This window comes from Atractosteus spatula, chromosome 18 (assembly GCF_055471065.1).
Source record: "Atractosteus spatula isolate fAtrSpa1 chromosome 18, fAtrSpa1.hap1, whole genome shotgun sequence".
Lineage (NCBI taxonomy): Eukaryota > Metazoa > Chordata > Actinopteri > Semionotiformes > Lepisosteidae > Atractosteus > Atractosteus spatula.
In genome coordinates, this window is record NC_142723.1 from 131,770 (window position 1) to 152,791 (window position 21,022).

Here is a 21,022-nt window from a genome sequence, read left to right on the forward strand (position 1 = left end):
TCTTAAATTAAAAACTAACATTAACTTGTCAGGAAATTTAGTTTAAATATAAACAAGAAACAGACAAAGTAATAACTTTATATTAACGTGGCCTACGTATTAGCCTAGTAATCAGATGAACTGAAATGTTCTGATGGACAGTCCCCTACAGTTCGGGCTAATTAGTACAACAAGGCCGAGCCCTGGGAACCGGATTAGGCACACGTTCAGCTGAACTCCAACTTTGTTCCGCTGCTATTGAACTCAGAGCTGGAGGTGATCTCCAGAAAATACCGTACTAACTAAATCGCAACTACTAACTCGGGAAGTTCGTTGCAATTGACCAACGGGGACGTAACACCCCCACCCATACAAACAAACATCTAATGTTTGTTAAAGCGAGGGGGGGAAATACAATAGGCTATACTCTACCCCCTGCCAGGTCATTTCCTCAAATAAAATGTATGCCTTTGACGGGTAACAAAGGTCGTACCCCAACTTTAACAAACCCCCTAACTAGGTCGCATTGCAGATGTACACGATGTAAAGGCACTTCCATAAAACGACTGGGCTGCACCTGTATCTTAGTATTTGAGTTGGTTGCTAAGCTTTTGGTTTACCCGTTAGCGAAACAAATCCATTCATAAGAAATGGTTTATAATTAGGGTCGATGAGATTCTTTTCGTTAGACAAAGGAATAGCAGAACGGGAAACGGTCTTAAACCCAGCACTCTTAGGATGTTGCTGCTGCTGTTTACGTTTCAGTACCACACAATCTGATATTACATGACCTCTTATGACAATAAAAACAGTCACGCTCCTCTTTAGGACGTGGTGTACTAGGCGTAAGCGAAGCCTTTTCCACCCGTGCAGACGTAAAAACATTTTTGTGGTAAGCACAAATTCGTCTGCTAGCACTGCTGCTTGAGACAAAGAAACTACCTTCTGCTCATTTAAACGAACTACGACACGTTCAGGCAAACAATTTTTAAATTCCTCCAACAAGACTAACTCACGTAATGAGTTAAAACCATTAACTTTGCTTGCTGCGCACCACTTGTCAAAGAGAATGCCCTTCTCTAGCGAATTCTACGAAAGTTTGGCTTGACACTTTCTTGTGGTTTCTAAATCTCTGTCTATACGCCTCAGGAACTAGTTCGTAAGCACGTAAAATAACTTTCACAATGTCATAATTCAAAATTTCCTCTAAAAAAATGTAGAACAAACTTCCTGAGCTTTACCCACTTGTCTACACTGTAATAGCAGTGACCAGACCTCTTTAGGCCAGCGAAGTGATGTGGCGACTTCCGACTCCCTGAATAAAGTAACTAAAACAATCTGCTTACTTACATCAAAGGTGGTCGAGAGTGGATCTTGCACAGGAGACGTACTGGAGGCCTCTGAGTGGGTCGGCTGCGCAGCAGGAGCATTCCGTTTTGCTTCTAATTCAAGGTGTCACAATTTAACTTCTTTTTCCGCCTCAATCCCCATTTTACGAATCGCAAGGCGCAACTCAAATTCTGCCTGGCGTGCCTGGGCTTTTTCCTGCGCCTCCATTTGCAAGCGGGCCAGACGAGTCTCGTCTTTTGACCCAGTGGAGATGGGAGAGAATGGCACGAAGGGAGACATTGACCTCAGCCTCCGCTGAGTCTTCAGCCACCACGTGCACCTCGTCCTGTTCTACCGTGGTAAAGTTAGCTTGAAGTTCGAAAACGACTTTGGCACGCCTGTAGCGTTCTCACAAGAGCTTCAGGAGTTACGAAAACACTTGCTTTGTGTATAAAGTACATTGTGAATGTTTTCACAGCCTTGACTTTGTCGTTTTTACGCCACTTTTGTACCACACACAGTCTTATGTCCATATTGTAACGCTTACGGCCGACAGGCACTGTGTAAGAGCCGGCGTACCAGAGCAGGTGACGTCACCGCCCTTCCCTGTGATAGCAGGACTACAGCTACTGGGCTGTAGAGAGATCTCTCTTTAGCTCACCGGGCTGGGTCCCTGCTGAGTGACGCGGGAGTCCCGGGTTCGAGCCCCGGACGGTGCGGGGCCGACCAAATGCGGCAAGGGCGCCCGCCTGAGCCCCCGTTGCGTTACAATATCTTCTCAAGGGAAACACATAAAGCCTTCAAACCAAACGAATTTTAAAGACCTCGACTTGTGAAAATGTTCACAACCTCTACATAAAACTATCAGTGAGCTAATTCTCTTTTTGAAAACCGGGTTTTTCATCGATGCATAATTACGCACTAACTGGAGCACTGTGGGACCGCTGTGTGCATACGTTTACAATACGAGAAATAATGCTCAATACGAGTTCGTGAGAAAAACCCGTTTATGACCATATGAAGCAGAACAGCGCAGCCTCCAGTTATCCAGCCTGTAAGCATGGAATAAAGCTTTGTTTGATTTCTGAAACCCTTTCTTTATGTCCTGTTTCCCTTCATGTAAGGGTCAACTATATACATAATACTGCTGACAGCGGGGCAATTCCTATTCTTTACTCAACAGCCTTTTGAAAACAGCACCCATGATGTTCAAACCAGTTTTTTACACAGAAGACTGACACAGCTTTGCGTTGTGAATCTTGTTTTCTCATGGTTTTATTTAATATGGAACTACGCACTGGGATAGGAGGATGCTGTTCATGAGCCAATAGCATTTAAACCACAACACCCACAATGCTGCAACTAAGTGTTTTACACACCAGGCAGGTCCTCTGACTTTTCCAAGCCTTCTTTTGGAAGCAGCCGATTGAAGACGATGTCACAACGGCAAAGATGGTGACCAATGAGGGGGGTAGCTGAATACAGGAAGTGGATAAAAAAAACAAAACATACGGACACACAGGGGGACGTCACAATTCTGAAACAAGGTTGCGTCTTATTTCAGACTAGTGAAATATTTAATGAATAGGTCCATGTCACACTCCCACCAACATCTTAAATAAGTGCAGATTTTATTCTGCCAGGATACTGGGTATATCGTGCTTATGTCAGTATAAATCTACGGAACTGCATCAGACCCTCCAAATGAACAAATAATAACAGGAGATTTAGAATTTTTACTGAGCAGTTTATTATAATATTCAGTGCTAAGCTTCATACAGTGACCGGATTCAGATTATGGGACATGCCACAAGAGGGTTTATAGCAGCAGAAACAAGCTTTTTGTGTGTTTGTGTCTGTGTGCACACTAGCAAATATCTTTGCACGTTTGTCTTTTTCCATGATGTTGGGATTGGTTTGTGTCTGTGTTTAGATGAGCATATGTGCATATTTGTATGTGGGAGTATGTGTGTCTTTGAGTGTGCACTGCTGTGTGTGCATGTGGAGTGTGAGAGAGGGTGGTATTTTATGCCTGTCATGCATGCTGTTCTGCATGCAAAAGCTCCTTGCCAAACAGCCCTGACAGTGATCACAGGGGCTTTTATTGGAGTGTGGAGCAAATCTGGCAGCTGCCCTGAAAGTAGTTTTTGAACCATCCTTTATTTGTTCACAGAAGAGACCAGCCATAGTAACCGTGGGTCATTTAGCTCATTTTAAAACAAAGTAATTGACTTGAACTGAAAGGAATTTTCATTATAGTCCTTTTTTGAATGGTTCTCTAAGGTACAGTAGACAATACATTATCAGTAATATATTAGAAAAAAAAAGTGCCAGAGCTATGCTCTAATGCTCAGGGAAGGACTTGGGAATTTCATCATGTTGTCGATGGAAGTCAAGCTGAACGACTAGGAGATATGGCCTTTAATCCTTCTGTGGTTCCCTGAGATATGATAACTGTGAACAGCTGAGACAATACATTTACAGCCACTGGAAAAGAATGCATGACCAATATATCAGCAGCACATGGTATCTTTTCTCATTTTACTAGACCAAAGAAAAAAGAGTGATCAAACCAATAAAACATATTTGAGTTATTGTGTATTATCTACTCGTTCTTTCTTTTTCCATAGTGCTACAAAATGAGCTTTTTAGACCTTTCTGCAGTGCATATTTTATCTTTGTTTCTCTTATGGATCTATAAGAGGTAGAGGAGGAAACAGAAATCTCACTGCAGAGTCACTGACAGATGCTGCAGTGGGATGTTAATGAGACCTACACGGAAATCCATCCATTTGGCAGATGAATGTGCTGAGGTTAAAAGCCTAGAGAGATCTTTTCCTTTGATCTTCGAAGTGTTCTGTTCAGGAGCTCAGGGGAAAAACAGCAGTCGAGCTCTAATAACTCTGTGGACTTTTTGTTTTAATCTGTCAGCACACTAGATAATAAGATGGGCTGAGCAGTATCTCCCTGATCCCCTGCACTGACTGCTAATGTCTACAGAAAGTGAGCACAGAGTGGTGCACAATATCTTCTTCTCCGCAGGGTCAATTCATGTCAAACTCAGTGCAAATCTCTTAGAAGAAAAGGCAAAGACTATGTATATGTGCTGTGTAGGTGGGCCTCTGTTAGGATCATACAGGATGGTTTGCTTTTTAACACTATAAATGCCATCCCTGCTGCACATAAACTATAGATAATAGGGCACATTGCATGTGAAACCATAGGTATATGCTATAGATTGTTATTGTATTTGAAAGAGCTGTATAACCAGCACCAATGTAAGTAAAGTGTAATCTTACATTTTTCATGTTTTGCCTTCACAAGATAGTTGCATGTTCTCCCTGTGTTGTCATTTGGTTCCACTTTCCTTCTTTCCTCTTCCCTCTGGGCAGTGTTCAAATGTGTGGATGCATACCTTTGTGAGATGTGAGTAACATGTTTGATGATCAGGGGCTTTGTAGAATTTGGCAGTGCTTGTAGGTACATACATGAATGTGTCTTTATCATTCATGAAATGAATCGTATCTGAGCTTTATACTGTCCATTAAGAAATTAATCATATATGAAGGTCGCAGGGCCCAGAGATTCTTTCTTAATGCTGCTTTGAAAGAGACTGCATAAATTAAATTTATTACTTCAATTAAAAAACAATAAGTATAACTCTTAAAGAACACCTATGAATACACACACATTGAGAAGCCCTGACACACACAGGCCACTGTCAGCCTGTTTTGTGGATTGAGCATGGATTTTCATCGGAGATTAGGAGTTTCTGACTGAACGTTTTGGATTAAAGCATCTGCACTGTCCTACTTTCCAGCTGGTTTCACTGGGAATGTAATAATAATACACATTTGAAAACAAGGCGTTTGTCACAGCTGTTCATTCGATTTTACACATATTCATCCTCACGGTGAGAAAAGAGCTCAAACGATAGTAATGAGGCAGCCAGGCTGACGTTCTGTCGCAAACCCAGACAAGCAGTTTCATCATGAAAACACTAGTGAATCATGCTTCTGCATACAGTAGCTCAGTCCCCTGCTACTCATGATGGAACACAGTTTTAGTTGCTCCGTGTTTTTGCCCTGCAGACCTTAAACGTGAGATCCTGATCCTGGAATGCTCTGGCCTTGCCCAGGAGTTGGCAGTCGGGAGTGCCGAGATAAGCAATGACAGAGCCAGCAGGAGACAAGCCAGGCCTGGGGGCTCCACGCGGGTCCAGCCAGCACCCCCCCTGCCGCCCTGTGCCAGAGCCCCCAGGCGTCGTGATCCAGCTCACGGCAGCGTGCACGGAGGAGGAGTGGGGCGGCCCAGGGGACAGTGAGCTGATCTTCACCCTGGACCGAGATGAAGAGGGCCCAGCAGTGGCTTTCTCAAGGGACCGGACCTGCCCCGACACGGGGCAGCTGTCAGAAGACTTCCTGGGCTCAGCAGCTTTCTCCGTGTCCTGTTCCCCATCCTCCCCCAGCTCCTGCGGCGAGTTCTCCATTTTGGCCCCAAGCTTCTTCTCCCAGCAGCCCTCCCCGAGGCCTTTCATGAGCCTGGTCAAGTCCTTGTCCACCGAGATCGAGCCCAAGGAGGCCGCGTCCCTGAAGCCCCGGCCGTTGCTCAGCCTGGTCAAGTCCATCTCCACAGAGATCTCCCGCAGTGAGCCCGAGGTCACCCAGTCCAAGTCCGACTCCAGGCTGAACCTGCACCTCTGGCGCCAGCTCACCCAGCCCCGCGGGCGCAATGGTGACTCCAAAACCGCTCCACCTTCCCCCGGCAGCGCCTCGCCCTCCGAGGGCAAAGCGGCATTCTTCAAGGTGCCCGAGGTGGAGGCCCGGCTGGAGGACACCAAGCGCAAGTTCTCGGAAGCCATCCAGGACCCCCTCAGCATGCTGAGCAAGATCATGGGGGACGAGAACTCCGGCAGCCCCAAGCAGAAATCGGGGCTCACCGATTCTCCGGGGTCCTCCGGAGGTGGCTGCTGGGGGGGTCAGGCGAATGGGGAGTGGGGGCTGGGCGGGGATGCAGGGACAGCTGGCAGGAACCCCTGGAAAGGAGAGTGTGACAGGCTGTCTGTCTGCAGCACGCCCGTGAGGAACCCCCAGAGGAGTCCGCAGAAGCTGTGCACATCCCCCGAGCCGCAGTGCAAAGTGAGCAGCCAGTGCAGCAGGTACGAGATTTGCACTTTCGGAGACATCATGCAGGTGGTGGAGATCGAGCCCGCCGCTGGCACCCCCAGGACACTTGACGCAGAGCTGGCCCAGGGACTTCCTGGGGAGCAGGTCCCTCTGCGGCCCTGTCCACCAGTTCCAGGCAAGTGCCTGTTCTCTGTGGCTGCACTGGCCTACAGCTACTTCGTCCTGCCTCTGCCTCCTTACCTGTCCGGCCTGGCTCTGGGCCTGGCCTGCGGATTCATGCTGGGCTTGCTGCTCATCCTTCTCCTGGCACCCAGGACACCCCTGCCATCCTCCAAGATCGTTCCACCGGCAGCCGACAGCCGGCCGTCTGCGAGCCTCGCCAGGGAGGGCAGTGACCCCGAGGTCATGAAGGTAAGCCGAGTGCCTGAAATTCAAAATTACGTCATTGAAAATCATGGTGATACAGACTGGAGAGCAAAATTTAATATGGGAAGCTCAAGTGTGATAGGCAGTTCCTTCTGTGCAAGGCCTCCCATTAAAAACTACTCTTAAGCGACCCCACTGAAGACCAAAAACCAGATTTGCTCTGCAGATCTGACTGTGCTGTCAATTATATTGTTAACCACAGCTATCAGGTGCATCCCTGAGAGCTACAGTCTTAGCAGGGAAGGATTTCCTGCTTGTGTGACTGCAGAGCTTGAGGCTCAAAGGGTACTGTAGCTTGTCTCTGTAATTAAATCCTTTTTTTCTCCATAACTGCCTGTATAACCCAGAAGCTTGCTGTGTGATGACTGCAATTAATGGCTTGTTTTTGGCTTCTTATTACAGACTAAAGCTTCTATTACTGTTCATCACTCTGCAAACAGTTCTCCTCCAGTGCCCCAGGTGTGGTATTAAGCCAATCTGAGCAGAAGGCACCAGTGTTCATTTCCAGCCTCATCAGGAGCTTTTAATTGTAAAGAAGAGATACAGTTCAAATTAACTCTTTGACATTAGGCTTACGTTAAGAGCCTGTCATCTGGCTGTCAGTCTTACCCTTAATTTAGAAACAGACTAAGTTCAGCACAGAGGTAACCATTAACATGTACGTTCATTTGTTCTTTAAAAAAAAATTAGTGGTTGGACATTTGCAGAGAGAAAACCTTAAAAGCTGTTCTCTGTCAGATTCCATTACACATATCATATCAGATTTCATTTTATATAATCGCATTATGTCCCTATATCGATCTACAGACAGCACAAGCAGAACAGAAGTAATAATGTATCTACAGCATTCCACCACTGTCACCGAAGCACTGTAATATAGCTACGAGTCTGGAGGACTCATCTGAGCAAGAGGTCATTCAGTCCCGTTGCAAAGAGGTTTTAGCAGATTTAAGACTCAGCCGCTAATTAGTGCTACAGTGCTGAGCTCTCCAACACTGGTCTCAGAGAGCCATTAAAAACCCAAAGATCATTTAAGATTTATGACAATTTATGATTAAGCAAATCATCTGTAAAATTGATTCAGTTCGAGATTAATTGGAACAACAACTTGAATACCATTCGGTCCTCCAAAGACCTGGGCTTGACGGAGCAGTGACTTCCAAGCATTCCTTTAGAAGACACAGATCGGGGTCCCCAGGACCAGGTTTTGATTTCTGCTAGTTTCTAAGGAGGAAGGGGGTTATGAAGGGCAAGAAAGAGCACCACAGCTCAGAGAGAGATCGAACTGGTGGGACAAGACCTCTCCATTCTGACGTCCTGCTCCGTCGCCTGGCGCTTGCCTCGCTCCCCTGCCCCGAAACCGCTGCTCTCCGCAAACCTCTCCCCAGGTCACACTGCCAGCCTGCCTCCCTCAGCAGCGGCCAGTTGGTTTTGACAACAGTCCAGCAAACATTCAGAAGGACGCTGAATCCCTCCTGCGAGCGTGCAGATGTTTACTTATGAGCTCAATTAGTCAATGTGCTCAGTGATCCAGGACCAGGAGTCTGCCTACTTTGGGAAAACGGAGCTATACCTCCTCAAAGTGGAAGTGGGCAGAAACAGCTGTCTCTCCGACTTCAGAATAGGGAATATTCCCTTGTTGTGGACTGCAGCAGCCTCGTCAGTTTTAATGTGTCGTTTTTTTCTTTTTTATAATTGTCACGAACAGTTCTTTCCGGGCCCTATGCGGACGACACGATCCAGAATAGTGAAGACACAAGGGGAAAAATGGTCATGCAGGAAAAGGGTCTGGAGACGGGGGGCGTGTCCATGCAGTGCAGGTGTCCAGGGGAAGTGAGTCCAGGCGAACAATCCATGTAGGAAATCCAAAAGAGTAATCCGAGACAAAGGGTAGAGTCCAGGGCCAGGGGATCCATCCAGGGAGTTAAAACACGAACCGGGTCGGAACCGGCGAGGGGAACCAGGAACAGAAAGTTAAAAGCATAACGGAGCCAGACGCGGCAAGACCCCGGGCTCTCATGATGTGGAAATCAATGAGGAAGCACGAGTGAGGTCCGCGTCTGGCTTTTAAGGGGGAACGGAATAGGGAACAGGTGCAGACAATGGGAGGGAACGAGGAAGAGCTGGAGCTCCCTTAAGAGGAGGGGTTAGCGATCGTGACAATAATGTAACAAGAAATCAGGTGTACATTTCCCCAATGAGAATGTGGTGTGTTATAGAGCTACAGAGCTAGTAACTAAAAAAGGAAAGAAAGACACTGGGAGTGTTCTGTGCCATTGCCAGGAATTGTAATTTGTCTGTCATACAGAATTTTTATGAGCACGGGAGTTCATTTAATGATAAAGGAGTGGAGAGAGTATTTTCCCACTGCATAAATATTTTGTTTATAATGTTTTGAATGGAGATGTATTCATGACAGATGCTCTGTCTTGTCTTTAAACTAACATCCATTGGGGACGATTCTGTCAGATGCTGCACCATTAAACACAATAACTCTTAGCCTTCGTGGAGTTTGTAAATTCACCATATTAATAATTCACTGAAGCCAATTTTTCCTGCTCATCTTGGATCATCTAATGACGTCTTAGAGAGGGTTATCTAACTCACACAAAATGGATTGTAAGCAGCATGGTTGCTGCTTCATTAAGGCACTCTAGAGAGTAATGTGAATGCACTCACAACCCACACACATCCACGCTCTGGGAGGAAAATAGGATAACTCCTAGGGCGTTCGCCTTTTCTGCAATTTGTAGGTGATGCAAAAATCTGTTTCGTGGATAGGACACAGGCCACATGCTAGACCAAAACCTGTCTTCATAGAGTTTATTGAAGATTGTCTCTTATTGTACAGTACATAGTGTTATGCAATAAGAATTACTAACACTCACCGTGGTAAATTTGTATTTACACTCATTTAACTTGGCTGAACAATGCTGTATTGTGGTCCTGTGTTTTCACAGTGCATTCAGCTTTACTGTAATAGACAATGACAGGTGTATGATTTTACTGCAGTAAATTATATTGTGGTCTTGAAGTGCCCAGATATATTAATAACATTTTTAATCTTAACTGAGAAGACTATGAGCTTACCTGATTCAGGTACTCAAAATCCTCAAGGGCACTGAACAAAATCAACCCAATGGATTATTTTATAGATTATATATTATATAGATTATATTATATATTTATAATATCTTCTTAATGAAAAGTGAAACACAAAAAAAGCTATAAATAAGAGCTATGGTGAAGTACACTTAAAGTGGAGGTCATGAGGTCAAGGGTGGTGGGGGCATGGAACAAGCTGCCCAATCAAGTTGTTGAAGTCAATAGTGTCACTTCTTATAAGACACAGCTGTGTGAGATCCTCAGATCAATAGTTAATATGTATACTGTAAATCCACAAAATGACCTTCTCTCTTCTGTTACTTTCCTTATCTTCCCCTGTTCTGTTATTCTTCTTTCGGGATTAAAGCCAGTGTACTTGACTCTGTGATCTTACAAGGGTGAACTGGCATGAGGCACCGACAGCTGTGGCTGCTGTGTTGCAGGGCTGGATGAATGAAATGTACGTCTATGACCCAGAGACATACCACCCCTCCCTGACCCACTCGGTGTTCGTCACACTGGAGGGGAGCACACTCCGACTGGCCTACCCCAGGAGCAACATCCCACGCCGCGCCACCTTCGATGAGCCCCCGCACGACTTCGTCTTTGTCAGCGCCCGCTGCTTTCGGCTGGCACACAGTCAGGTAAGCCTGGAGCGCGATACACCTGCACTCATGGCCAGAGAGTGAAGGCGCTGGCCAAGGGGAACGGAAAGAGCCGAGCGGGGGGCAGGGGTTTTCTTCAGGTGTATAAATAAGGAGCTTGTGAGAAACTAGCAAGATATCTAGTCTGAGATGTTACCGGGAAAATATAGGAAGTCGTCGCAGGCCCTAGAGATTTCCTGTAATTTAGAAAAGTAGATCGCCGGTTCTCAAGGGATGCAGAAAAGCAGTTTATAGACACCGTTAATGAAACAGCTGCTTTTGACCTTGAAAAGATTAAAGATTTCATTCAGTTAGGAAACTAGTTCAATTAATTATTTTGGAGAAATTAAAACTGAAGGCTTAATGGCTCTTAAGGACAGGACATTGATTCCACCTTTAAATACGTGGCAGTTGTGCCAGTCATGCTGTGAAAGAATGCACATGCACAGCACACTGACTAGATTCTCCTTGGGACAACACAACCCATTTGATGCAAGACAGCCTGGGTCTGGACTGGCAGAATGGAGAATGGTTTTTAGGTTTTTGCTGTGCTCTAACAACAGGTGTTCCTTGTGCCAACGGCTCTGGCCCGCAAGAGAATGTGGAACAAAAAGTATCCCATCTGCATTGTCCTGGGACGGGCAGAGGAGGGCGCTGAAGACAGCCAGCCTGAGGGGCTGTCCGAAGAGCAGAGGGTGGACATGCTGGCCGACGGTGTCAGGAGAGGCGAAGGGGCCACCAGCACCCTGGAGCACCCTGCTGCCCCGCCCGGCCCAACCACCACACTCTACCTCTTCGGCAGGACGGGGCGAGAGAAGGAGGTGTGGTTCCAGAACTTCCTGTCTGCTTCCAAGAGGTTCACCGAAGACCAGGACACTCCTACCAAGTGTGGTTCCAAGTTTGGTGAGAGGAGCTGTTCAGTGTTCCACCTTGTCTCCAGACTTTCTATCATAATATCTGATAAATGTCAGGAAAAGGACAAGTAAAGTTTAAAGGGGAACTGGAGCCCCAAATTCTCAGACCGGTTATTACAATTCGGTAACAAACTCATTGACAGTATAGAAAAAATGTTCCAAAAACCTAAAATCGTGAACTTTGTGAGAGTACCATATAGTTGCTATGTTGTCGCACACTGCTGGTCTCGCCACGGGGGATAGCGAGAGTTTGCGAGAGTTGTGTTGTAAATTTGTCCCTTCCTGCTCACTAGTCACTGTAATGACTAATTTAATGCAATGTATGAGCAAGGAGAGTAGTAGAGTAGTAGAGGAGTTTATTGCCATATGTACACTTACTCTGGAATTCTTAATCGTGTTGATCTCTCGGGACTCGCACAGTACAGCAGAAGACACCACACAATGTAGACAGTACATTACAAATGGTACATCATAAAAAGTTACAATGAGAACAATACAATATAGGAAACAATAGATATGTGGTAGTGAAAAAAAAAAAACATGATGGTCTGTGCAAAAAGTCCCTAATGCAGAGGTGCATTGAGTTCTGAGGCACTGCGGTTAGTTGTTAAGGATGTGTATCTGCAGGCTGAGTTCAATCAGTAGTATTTGTTGGAAAAACTGCCACGAAGTTGAGAGCAATATTTCTATTGGATTAAAAGTGAAGTATTCACAAGCCTGTTGTTTACAAAGTCATAGGGCTGCTTCACCTCACCGGAGGTTTTGTTGCCTTACTCTGAATCTCAGAATATGGCGCTGCGCATACCTGGAAATATTGTGATGTAAATTGGTGGTTTTACAAGTTACATTTTACTTTTATTGTGGCTTGAATTGTACTCATCAATGCTGATTCTTTCTAACCCCAAAATATAAAAATAGTGTTGCAGTTCCCCTTTAACCCCATCCATGAAAAGTAGAAAGAAGAAATAGTTTCTGCTCTTGAGTCTTCTCTGCTGAGGCAGCTTGAACCTGTGTAAAGCAGAAGGGTTGTGTCATCAGCTGCGTCTCTTCTCTAAGAACTGTTTCATTTGTAATATTTACTTCTTTCATTTGCTTTGCAATTTAAGACAAATCCTGAACAGAGTTTTAAACTAAATGTATTTTCTGTGTGGTGTGTTGACTAATGTGCAACCATACCAGTAGCTACCAGTAGTCACAGAAGGCCATGCTGTTGTCCTAAGTGCTGAGAGTTCTCTCTCCCTCCTTCCTGTCTCTGGGCTGTCAGTCGTGCGAGCCTCCAGCCCCTCTAGCCGGGTGTTGTGCAGCGGAGGCTCCAGCAGGGGGAGCACTGAAGACATCTCTTCTCTGTTCCGGCTGAGGGACCTGGCAGGCAGCATGCGCGAGAAGATCCTGCTGGACTACAGCACCTACATGGCGCGCTTCATCATGCCAGAGAGCACCAGCGCCCTGCCCAGCCCTTGCCACAGTGCTGCCAGCAGCCCCACTGCCAGGAGGAAGGTGAGTGTGGGGGCCTTCAGCAGCAGAACCGGCACCCTAGACCTGCAAGCTAACTCACCCCAAGCCAGATCAAGGTGTGAGACTGCATAAGAGCAGGTACCAAGCAGGCTGGCATGATGACATTTCACAAAGGAGAGCAAGGTGTTAGAGCCTCAGTGCTTCATTGAGAAAACAATACAGTAATACTCATATAAGTTCTCTTCCATTTGCATCTAACTGTCTGTATTTACATTTACAAAGTTATTACAAATGTTATAGGATGGCCAGTGTCCAGGTGGACACTGCCTATGGAGGCCTATGACAGAACTGGAGTACAAAAAGGCTACAGTAATTTAGTCCACTAGCATGTTAATCAAATCGTCATACAGGAGACTAGTGGTTGATCAAGCCAGAACTAACCCTACAAGCCCTCACTAGGCGGTAGGCCGTTCTGCATTGAGAACTAAGAATGATTAGCTCGTATATCTCAACAGCTTCCCATACTTCCTTTGATCATCTAGAGAGTAAACAGCCCCATTCACTCTGCGATGGATATCCTTCATCTGCTGCTGAATTAATCATCTTAACACAGTCACAGGAATGTTGACATTTTCCGTGCTTTGATACTGCACTTTAATTTACTGGCTAGGCATTAACCCAGCACTCCACACAAACAGGCTAACAGTTGGAGAACAAGCACACACAGAATAGACCCTCCTAAACACACACAGAAGACATCATCTCAGGCTATGTCCATGTAATCCTGAATATCGTGGTGCTGTAACTAATACATGTGCTCATGATTGTTGTCTTGCTGTTCCATGATGTTGCGGCTCTGGATGTGTGCCATTGAAATAAAATTTCATAACCTCTCAGACACAAAATGTGTGCATAGCACTCAGAGTGGTCACATATTACAGAGCATTTCCCACAACAAAACCCCAGGGGTGGCAGAGGTGGAAAAACAATTGTCATTTCAGTGCATTTGCTTGCTGTTTCAGTGAAATAGATACACAACTGCTGCAAAATGCGGAAGTCTGTTTTATTACTCTTTTGCAACAATCTGAAATTTAACAGGAAAGGTGGAAAAAGTGTTCTGCACCAGCTGAGCAGAAAATGAGAAGTGTTGATACTGGCCAACCTCCAGTAAAGTGTGTGGCGACCCTGCCAGCTTGTGGAAGTGTGATTGAGATGGGCAGCTGGCTTTCTGTGATGATGCATTAATTTAAACCATTTGGTAATCACTCTAAGAGACACGCTGTTCTCTGGCAGATGACAAAGATTTGCTTGTGAAATTCTACCATTGCCAATCTGATCAACAGCAGTATGAACTCCATGTCTCACATGTGAGCTAATGCCAGCTCTGAAAGGCTATGTGATGAATTGTGGTATTCCCATTCTGGCTGTTTGATCCAGGTACATAAACACACGAGAAAAAAATCCATCTTATCTTACACTTTCAGCGACCATCGTTACATTCTAAAGCACAAAGGCTAGCTGTAGTGTGATGGGATCATTCCCACCTGTTCTCGCCGTCTCTCGTCTCACAGTTCCTCTGTGAACCACATGGGGGCAGCACAGAGGGTCAGTCAGCTTGGATCAATGCCTTGATTGGTCGCATCTTTTGGGACTTCCTGCGAGAGAAATACTGGGCAGACCAAGTGGCGTACAGGATCCAGAAGAAGTTGAGTAAGATCCGGGTAAGATGACTTGGTAATCTGAACAGGTAGTCAGTAGGCTTCAGCAGGGTTTCAGGTGAAGAGCTCTGTATAAATAGCAAGCTGCAGCCAGTATGTTCTGCACCATTGGCTAAATGAAAGAGGATCAAGTAATAGGTTTATTCCATGCTGAAAAAAAGAAGAAAGAGAACACAACGTTTCGGCTGTGGAGCCTTCTTCAGGTGTGGAATAAACCTATTACTTGTTCCTTTGCAGCCTACGCATGCTGACGCAGCTACCCACCTGAACTAAATGAAAGAGGATGTCTGACATGTAAAACAGGTATAAGGTAGATAGATTCAAAGCATTTCATTCAATGTCTTTGGTACACCCAGTTCTTTAATAGCATAATTAAATAAGTTACGAATTGAAATTACAATTAATAAACCATCTATGACAAAATCCAGCAAAGGATGGTGTTAAGATTAGTAGTCGGATACTGGCTTCAGATTATCAGCAGTCTCTGAGCTGGGGAACCCTGTTGCATGTGAAGACAGGAAATGGGATGTCTGTAAATTGCAGGACATCTCTTCACACTGTGCAGGCCGTTGCTGTTCCGAGTGAGTAAAGTTAGTGCAGATACGCTTCTGTGCAAGGTCACAAGCAGAAATGTACAGTGTGGTTCTGCAAACCCTGTCAGTTTTATAGTCATCAGACAATCTGTTAAGGAATCATTTCTGGTTCTTCTAGCGCTAGATGTTCTCTTCTGTTTACCCATTAATTAAATGCTCCATAAAGCCAATTAATTAATAAACTGGTTAATTGGCTAAAGCAATGTACAATTTTGTTATGAAGATTGCAGAAGGATACATTTGATTTTGTGATGTTCGTGGCTTAACCTTCACATGGACAGCTGCTGGATAAGCCCCAACAGAAAACGTTGATGAATTTCCATTGCCAGGAATGACCCTGATCCGACAGACTGAGACTCATACCTAAGAAGGGGATCTTCACTGTCTGATCTCTGCCTGTGTCTGCTTGCAGTTGCCTTACTTCATGAACGAGCTGACTCTCACAGAGCTGGACATGGGGAGCTCTCTGCCTCAGGTGATCAGCACTTCCAAGCCCTCGGTCAACTACAGAGGTGAGACAGGGAACTGCACTGCAGGGGAGTAGATGGGAAAAAAGAATAAAATGAAATTAAAAAAATCATAGCTTCAAGGCAACAGCATGGCGACATAGTGATTCTGCTCACATCAGATGAGACCTTTTTATCCTTTTGTAATCCTCTGCCAGGGGCATTTGGTGAAGCATCTCTCTTCAATTCCTCTTTCTGCTATGTGTGTGTGCTCTGCTGAGACTTGTTGAGGATTACCCAGGAGCACTGATAATGTGGCTGCCTATGGCATTGCTACCCTGTGCACCCCCTACTGGCAACCTGTTAAGTGGTGGAACTGCACACCCCAGCAAGACCATTTTAGAAACTGCATTTTTTCTTATTTGTTGGTGAAATTGATATTGTATTCCTGCAGAAGCTGTTATAGAATCAGTTCTCTTTCTCCACTAAGAAATGGTGAAGTACCTTAGTCTTGTTGATCAGTACTAGAAGATCTCAGGGTGCATTGTGTCTGGCAGGGGTTTTGTGAAAGTGTTCTGAAGTGTACATGGATCTCTGAGTTCATTTCATCAAGCTGTAATAATTAACAGATGTATTACAGATCATACCCAACATAAAAGCCAAATTTCACATTTGTATGAAACCTACTCAATGTCGTTAAAAAAATAGCTAATCATGCTTCTTAATTGAATACAGTATAGCTATTTCAATAATTGAGTGGTCAGGAAAAGTTATTGCACCCTGTCATTCCATTCTTTAAAGCTCTGTGAGTTCAGCAGTGTTCCAGTCTCTGTACAGGAATCTGTACATTGTACCAGTCTCTGTGCGTGAATCTGTATGCTGTGGCCTTGCTGATCCTGGCACAGGGCTGTGGCTGGAGCTGGAAATCATGTACACAGGCTGTCTACAGATGACCCTGGAGACCAAGATGAACCTGTGCAAACTGGGCAAGGAAATAGGGGGCGAGCTGGACAGTGTTCTGGAGCCCAGCAGAGAGGGGTAGGTCACAATGCAACTTCTGTTCTTTGTTGCTACCCCTGTATCCCCAGGACTTACTTGTTAAGGACACGATATACATCCAGACCCTGGTAAAAACCCCTCCCCTTGGGGATTCTAGTGATTAAACACCAGACATTCAGAACTGGTTTACTGTGAAACCGGACTAGTTTAATTGCATTTTTTATCTTTTACGGGAAGGCTTTTTTCTTCCTAGGCAAAACATTTTCTTCCTGTTCTGAGGCTGTGGATTGACAGGACCAGCAGTTTCACTAATCTGCTACAGACGTCTACTTAACCTTACTCCAAAAACTGCTAATGCCCTCCTGTAATGATTTACTGATGGAGCTACTGGCCTTGTTTATGCCCAACCTGACCTCACTGTAACTTGAGCCATGGGTGCAACAACAGAGCTCTTTAATTTAATTTAAGGCTTTAGATGGGCTGGTATCTGAGTGTGTGTTTTGTCACTCAATGTAAAGCTCTGTAATTATGCACTCCCAGAGTGAATTTTATAGCACGGGGTGTGTGTCCCCATCACATTAAATAGAAATGCTAAAGGCATGCACACCTGTTGCTGGGCAGGACCTTAGGGGTATTTATGTGTGATATTTGCTCTGTCTTTGACAATCAGTGTGTGTACTTGTGTAGGAATTGACAGTCAGCATGTGTGTTACTGTCTGCAGGTCCAGACCCAGGTTGTGTGTTTTAGCTGACAGTGATGAGGAGTCTTCCAGCGCAGGCTCATCTGATGAAGAGGAAGTCCTGCCTTCTGAACCACAGGGCATTCTGGGAGAGAGGGCCACTCCCCCTGGGACAGAGGGGTAAAAGGCACCTCTCACTCTCTGCCTTGCTCACTACCACCACTCTCCCAGTTCCTCCATTACCTGCTCGTAATCCAGATACAACTGAATCCTGCTTTTATGTTCGCTGTAGCTCAGACAATTCTTATTCCCTCTACTCTCTCATTCTGTTGTGCTTTCCCTCTATCTTAGTCTCCTTTTTCTCTCTCAGCATATTGATTTTCTAGTCAACGAACATATTTAACAAAATATTATTTTACATAATAATTCAAACTATTGGATTGAATCTGACCATTGTAGACAGCACCTTGCTTTACAGTCTTTTACTGCTATCAGGCTGCTACAACATATACTGTAATTACCTGACAAACTCAGCCTGCTTAATGCTTAGATGATTATGTGCCAGAAAGCGCATGAATCTGCTTTTTCTTAACATGCTGACTGAGTGCAACAGCTTCTCTTCTGGCCTGGTTCTTTTTGTCCTTCAGCCACGTTGCCGGCGGTAGCACCAGCAGGAAAATTCTGCGTTTTGTGGATAAAATTGCCAAGTCCAAATATTTCCAGAAGGCCACAGAGAACGAGTACATCAAGAAGAAGATCGAGGAGGTGTCCAACACGCCCCTGCTTCTCACTGTGGAGGTCCAGGAGCTCTCTGGGCTCCTCGCTGTCAATATACCTCCGCCTCCTACTGACCGAATATGGTATGACCAGAGCCATGCTCTTCCCACCTGACATATCTCCCCCATATCCCAGGCAGAGCTTGTTGCTTCTTTCTCCTGATTGTCTTTAGCTGCTGCGACCTCTCCTTCATCTATTACTCCTTTCATGTCTTCACACACATACACAGAAAAAAATATTTTACTTTTTCTGATTCACAAGTGCTTTGAATTTTCTCTATTGTGATGTTCCAATATTTGTTATATTGTTATTGATAAGGCTTTACAGCTGGGGTCCCTGATCTTTGGGCCTCCACAGGTTTTCTATGTCTCTTAAGCAGCAGCACCTGAAGAGCTGGGAGAAGCTGATAAACTGATCCAGTCTAACCAGTAATGAGCTGACTAAGGTTATTTAGAGTCCAGCTGGACTGAAAACCTGTAGACACTCACCCTGGCCCTCCAGGACCAGGATCACAGTCCTTTCTTTGCTTTCATTGATTATTATCATCAGGGTAAGGGATAGAGCTGAGGGACAGAAGCTTGCTTTAGAAGATGCTCCAATGCAAATTAACTCTGCTCTGAAGGAAAGATTGCTGTTTTGGAACTGACCTAAGGGAAAGCCAAGTTGACTTTAGTGAATCCCATCACATCAGAAAATCACAGATATTTCCCCCAGAAGTGTTTCAGCTCTGACTGGGATGTGCCTCACTATTTGTGCTTTTACCCTCAGGTACAGTTTTTGTGTTCCCCCACGACTGGACCTAAGGGTGAGGCCCAAGCTGGGCGAGAGGGAGGTGACCTTCACTCACGTCACCGAGTGGATCGAGAGGAAACTGCAGCACGAGTTCCAGGTCCGCTCACCTTCTGCCAAACTGTGGTTTTGTTTCACCCCTTGACCTCATGCTGAGCTGTGCGCATAGTTCAAATGCACATTGCCTGTTCCAAAAAAAATAAGCTTCAGTTTATGGACCTAAAATTAATTTTCACTGGTAACTTATCAAAAAAGTCTAAATCCAATCTTAGGAAGCATCCCCCTAAAATGTTTTGTCCTTAAATTGGTAACTAGAATATGTTTTGAATTACTGTGAAGGCTGAACATCACCACCTGGAGCTTAGGTATGAATTCACTTATCTTTCACTGATGTACATCTGGAACTGTTTGAAAAACGTCTTGACTATCAGAAAATCTCCTGTTCCTTGCAAGTTTGAAAGGCAGGCTGCATTTTTCTTGCTTTATTAAATAGTTCCTTTGTGCAAGGGTTGTGGTCTGTCAGATTTTAGATGTTGAAGTTGGGTTTACAATGATTACATCATTTCCTCCTTTAGACTCAGGACAAGAATTCATCTGGCTCAATTAAGAGCAATTAGTTAATTCAGTTAGGCAATGAAGAGCTTGACTGGAGAATAAGCTCCCTGTGGAGGAGTAGGGGTTGAGGAAAGCTGCTGTTGTCTGCTGCTTCATTCTTCTCCTGGCTGAAAGAGAGATGTTTCTCCTTCCAGAAAGTTCTCGTGATGCCAAACATGGACGACCTCTACCTTCCCCTTATGCACTCTGGCCTTGACTACCCTCCTGCTTCTCAGCCAGCCCAGCCAGAGGAGATGGCAAGAGCAGAAATTGCCAACGCTGAAGAATAGTGCCCCCTTCTGGAGCGTTGCACACACACCAGGATCCGCAGAGGCCAGTTTAGGGAAAGGAGGTCTAAGTTCCCAAATTAAACTGTTCCTGATGTGAACTAGGAGCCCCTTTCCCTCTAACCTCTAACAGTCCTGATATGGTATCTGAGTGTGTGTGAGAAATTTGGTTTGCAGGTGAAACAAAATACTGTTGTATATGGAATCTGCTGCTTAGACATCTTGTAGGGAACATGGGTAAGCGCATGGATATGCCTCTCTTGTGGAGAATAAGCCAGATGAGATTCCAGGATCAAGAATTTACCTGAACCAATATTTTAAAAATGAGTCCTCATTTCTTCCTGCAACCTTTACACTCTCTTGTTCGTCAGCTGCTCAATAAGGTCGACAGTACATGCACTTTTCCCTTCAGTGAAACACACAGACCTGCGCAGCTACTTAAACCTAGAGAGAACCACTGTAAGGGCAGAGGGATCAACGTCCTGGAACTAGCTTCGACAAGCTCTCCTCCTAAATCAGCAAAAGATCACCTTCACAGGTGACACAGTCCTGTATGAGTGCAATAAGGATATTGGGCTGCATGGTTATTTTTGCATCTACTGTATGATACTCATGCATTTTAACAGAAAAGTGTGAAATGTTCCCCTTATCAAGAGCATGGAAAGCCAGTGACAAATGGAGATGGAGATGGATTGTAGAGATGGATCTGTTGCACTAAAACTATCCAGGGAAAATCTTGTAAGTATCAATAGACTCCTATTATGGTCTTGGTAACTTCAAAGACTTTAATTTCTCTTACTTTCTCCTGGATTGAGCCAATACTACAGGAACTGAAAATCACAGGCAAAGCATTGCATCTTGGGATGCCAGGCAATGTATTTTTGTTCACTGGTTATTTTGTTCAGTTCTTGCTTTGCATTTACAGCATCCTTTCAATGAATTTGCCAGATATAAAGGAGGAGCACATTGAACTTCTGTACTGGCAGTTGTGCTTGTCTGCTGTGGGGGAGAGGGTGTTTCTATCACCCCTGCTCTTTTGTAATCTCTCATGCTCCTGGAACAGCCAGCTCAGTTGTAGCTCAAGGCCAGCCGCATTTGTTTTTTTAGGTACCTGAACAATCATTACTCTGATTAAAGAATAAAGGAGACACTGATTGCATT

General features: G+C 45.0%; 1 protein-coding gene and 1 long non-coding RNA gene across 2 annotated transcripts; one reads left to right on the forward strand and one right to left on the reverse strand.

Moving 5' to 3' along the window:
• Positions 1 to 5,473: 5,473 nt before the first annotated feature.
• Positions 5,474 to 21,020, forward strand: tex2l (testis expressed 2, like). The gene is made up of 12 exons (XM_088936776.1): positions 5,474 to 6,845; positions 10,409 to 10,609; positions 11,173 to 11,512; positions 12,788 to 13,020; positions 13,288 to 13,301; positions 14,570 to 14,699; positions 15,702 to 15,801; positions 16,641 to 16,773; positions 17,457 to 17,594; positions 18,062 to 18,274; positions 18,960 to 19,080; positions 19,730 to 21,020. The coding sequence occupies exons 1-12, from the start codon at positions 5,478 to 5,480 to the stop codon at positions 19,862 to 19,864; spliced, it is 3,126 nt and encodes a 1,041-aa protein (XP_088792902.1). The 5' UTR covers positions 5,474 to 5,477; the 3' UTR covers positions 19,865 to 21,020.
• On the reverse strand, positions 13,156 to 19,717 carry LOC148818246 (uncharacterized). Its single transcript, XR_016094429.1, has 3 exons — positions 19,091 to 19,717; positions 15,653 to 15,819; positions 13,156 to 14,846 (listed from the first exon to the last, which is right to left on the reverse strand). It is a non-coding gene; the product is annotated as an uncharacterized LOC148818246 (long non-coding RNA).
• Positions 21,021 to 21,022: the final 2 nt, after the last annotated feature.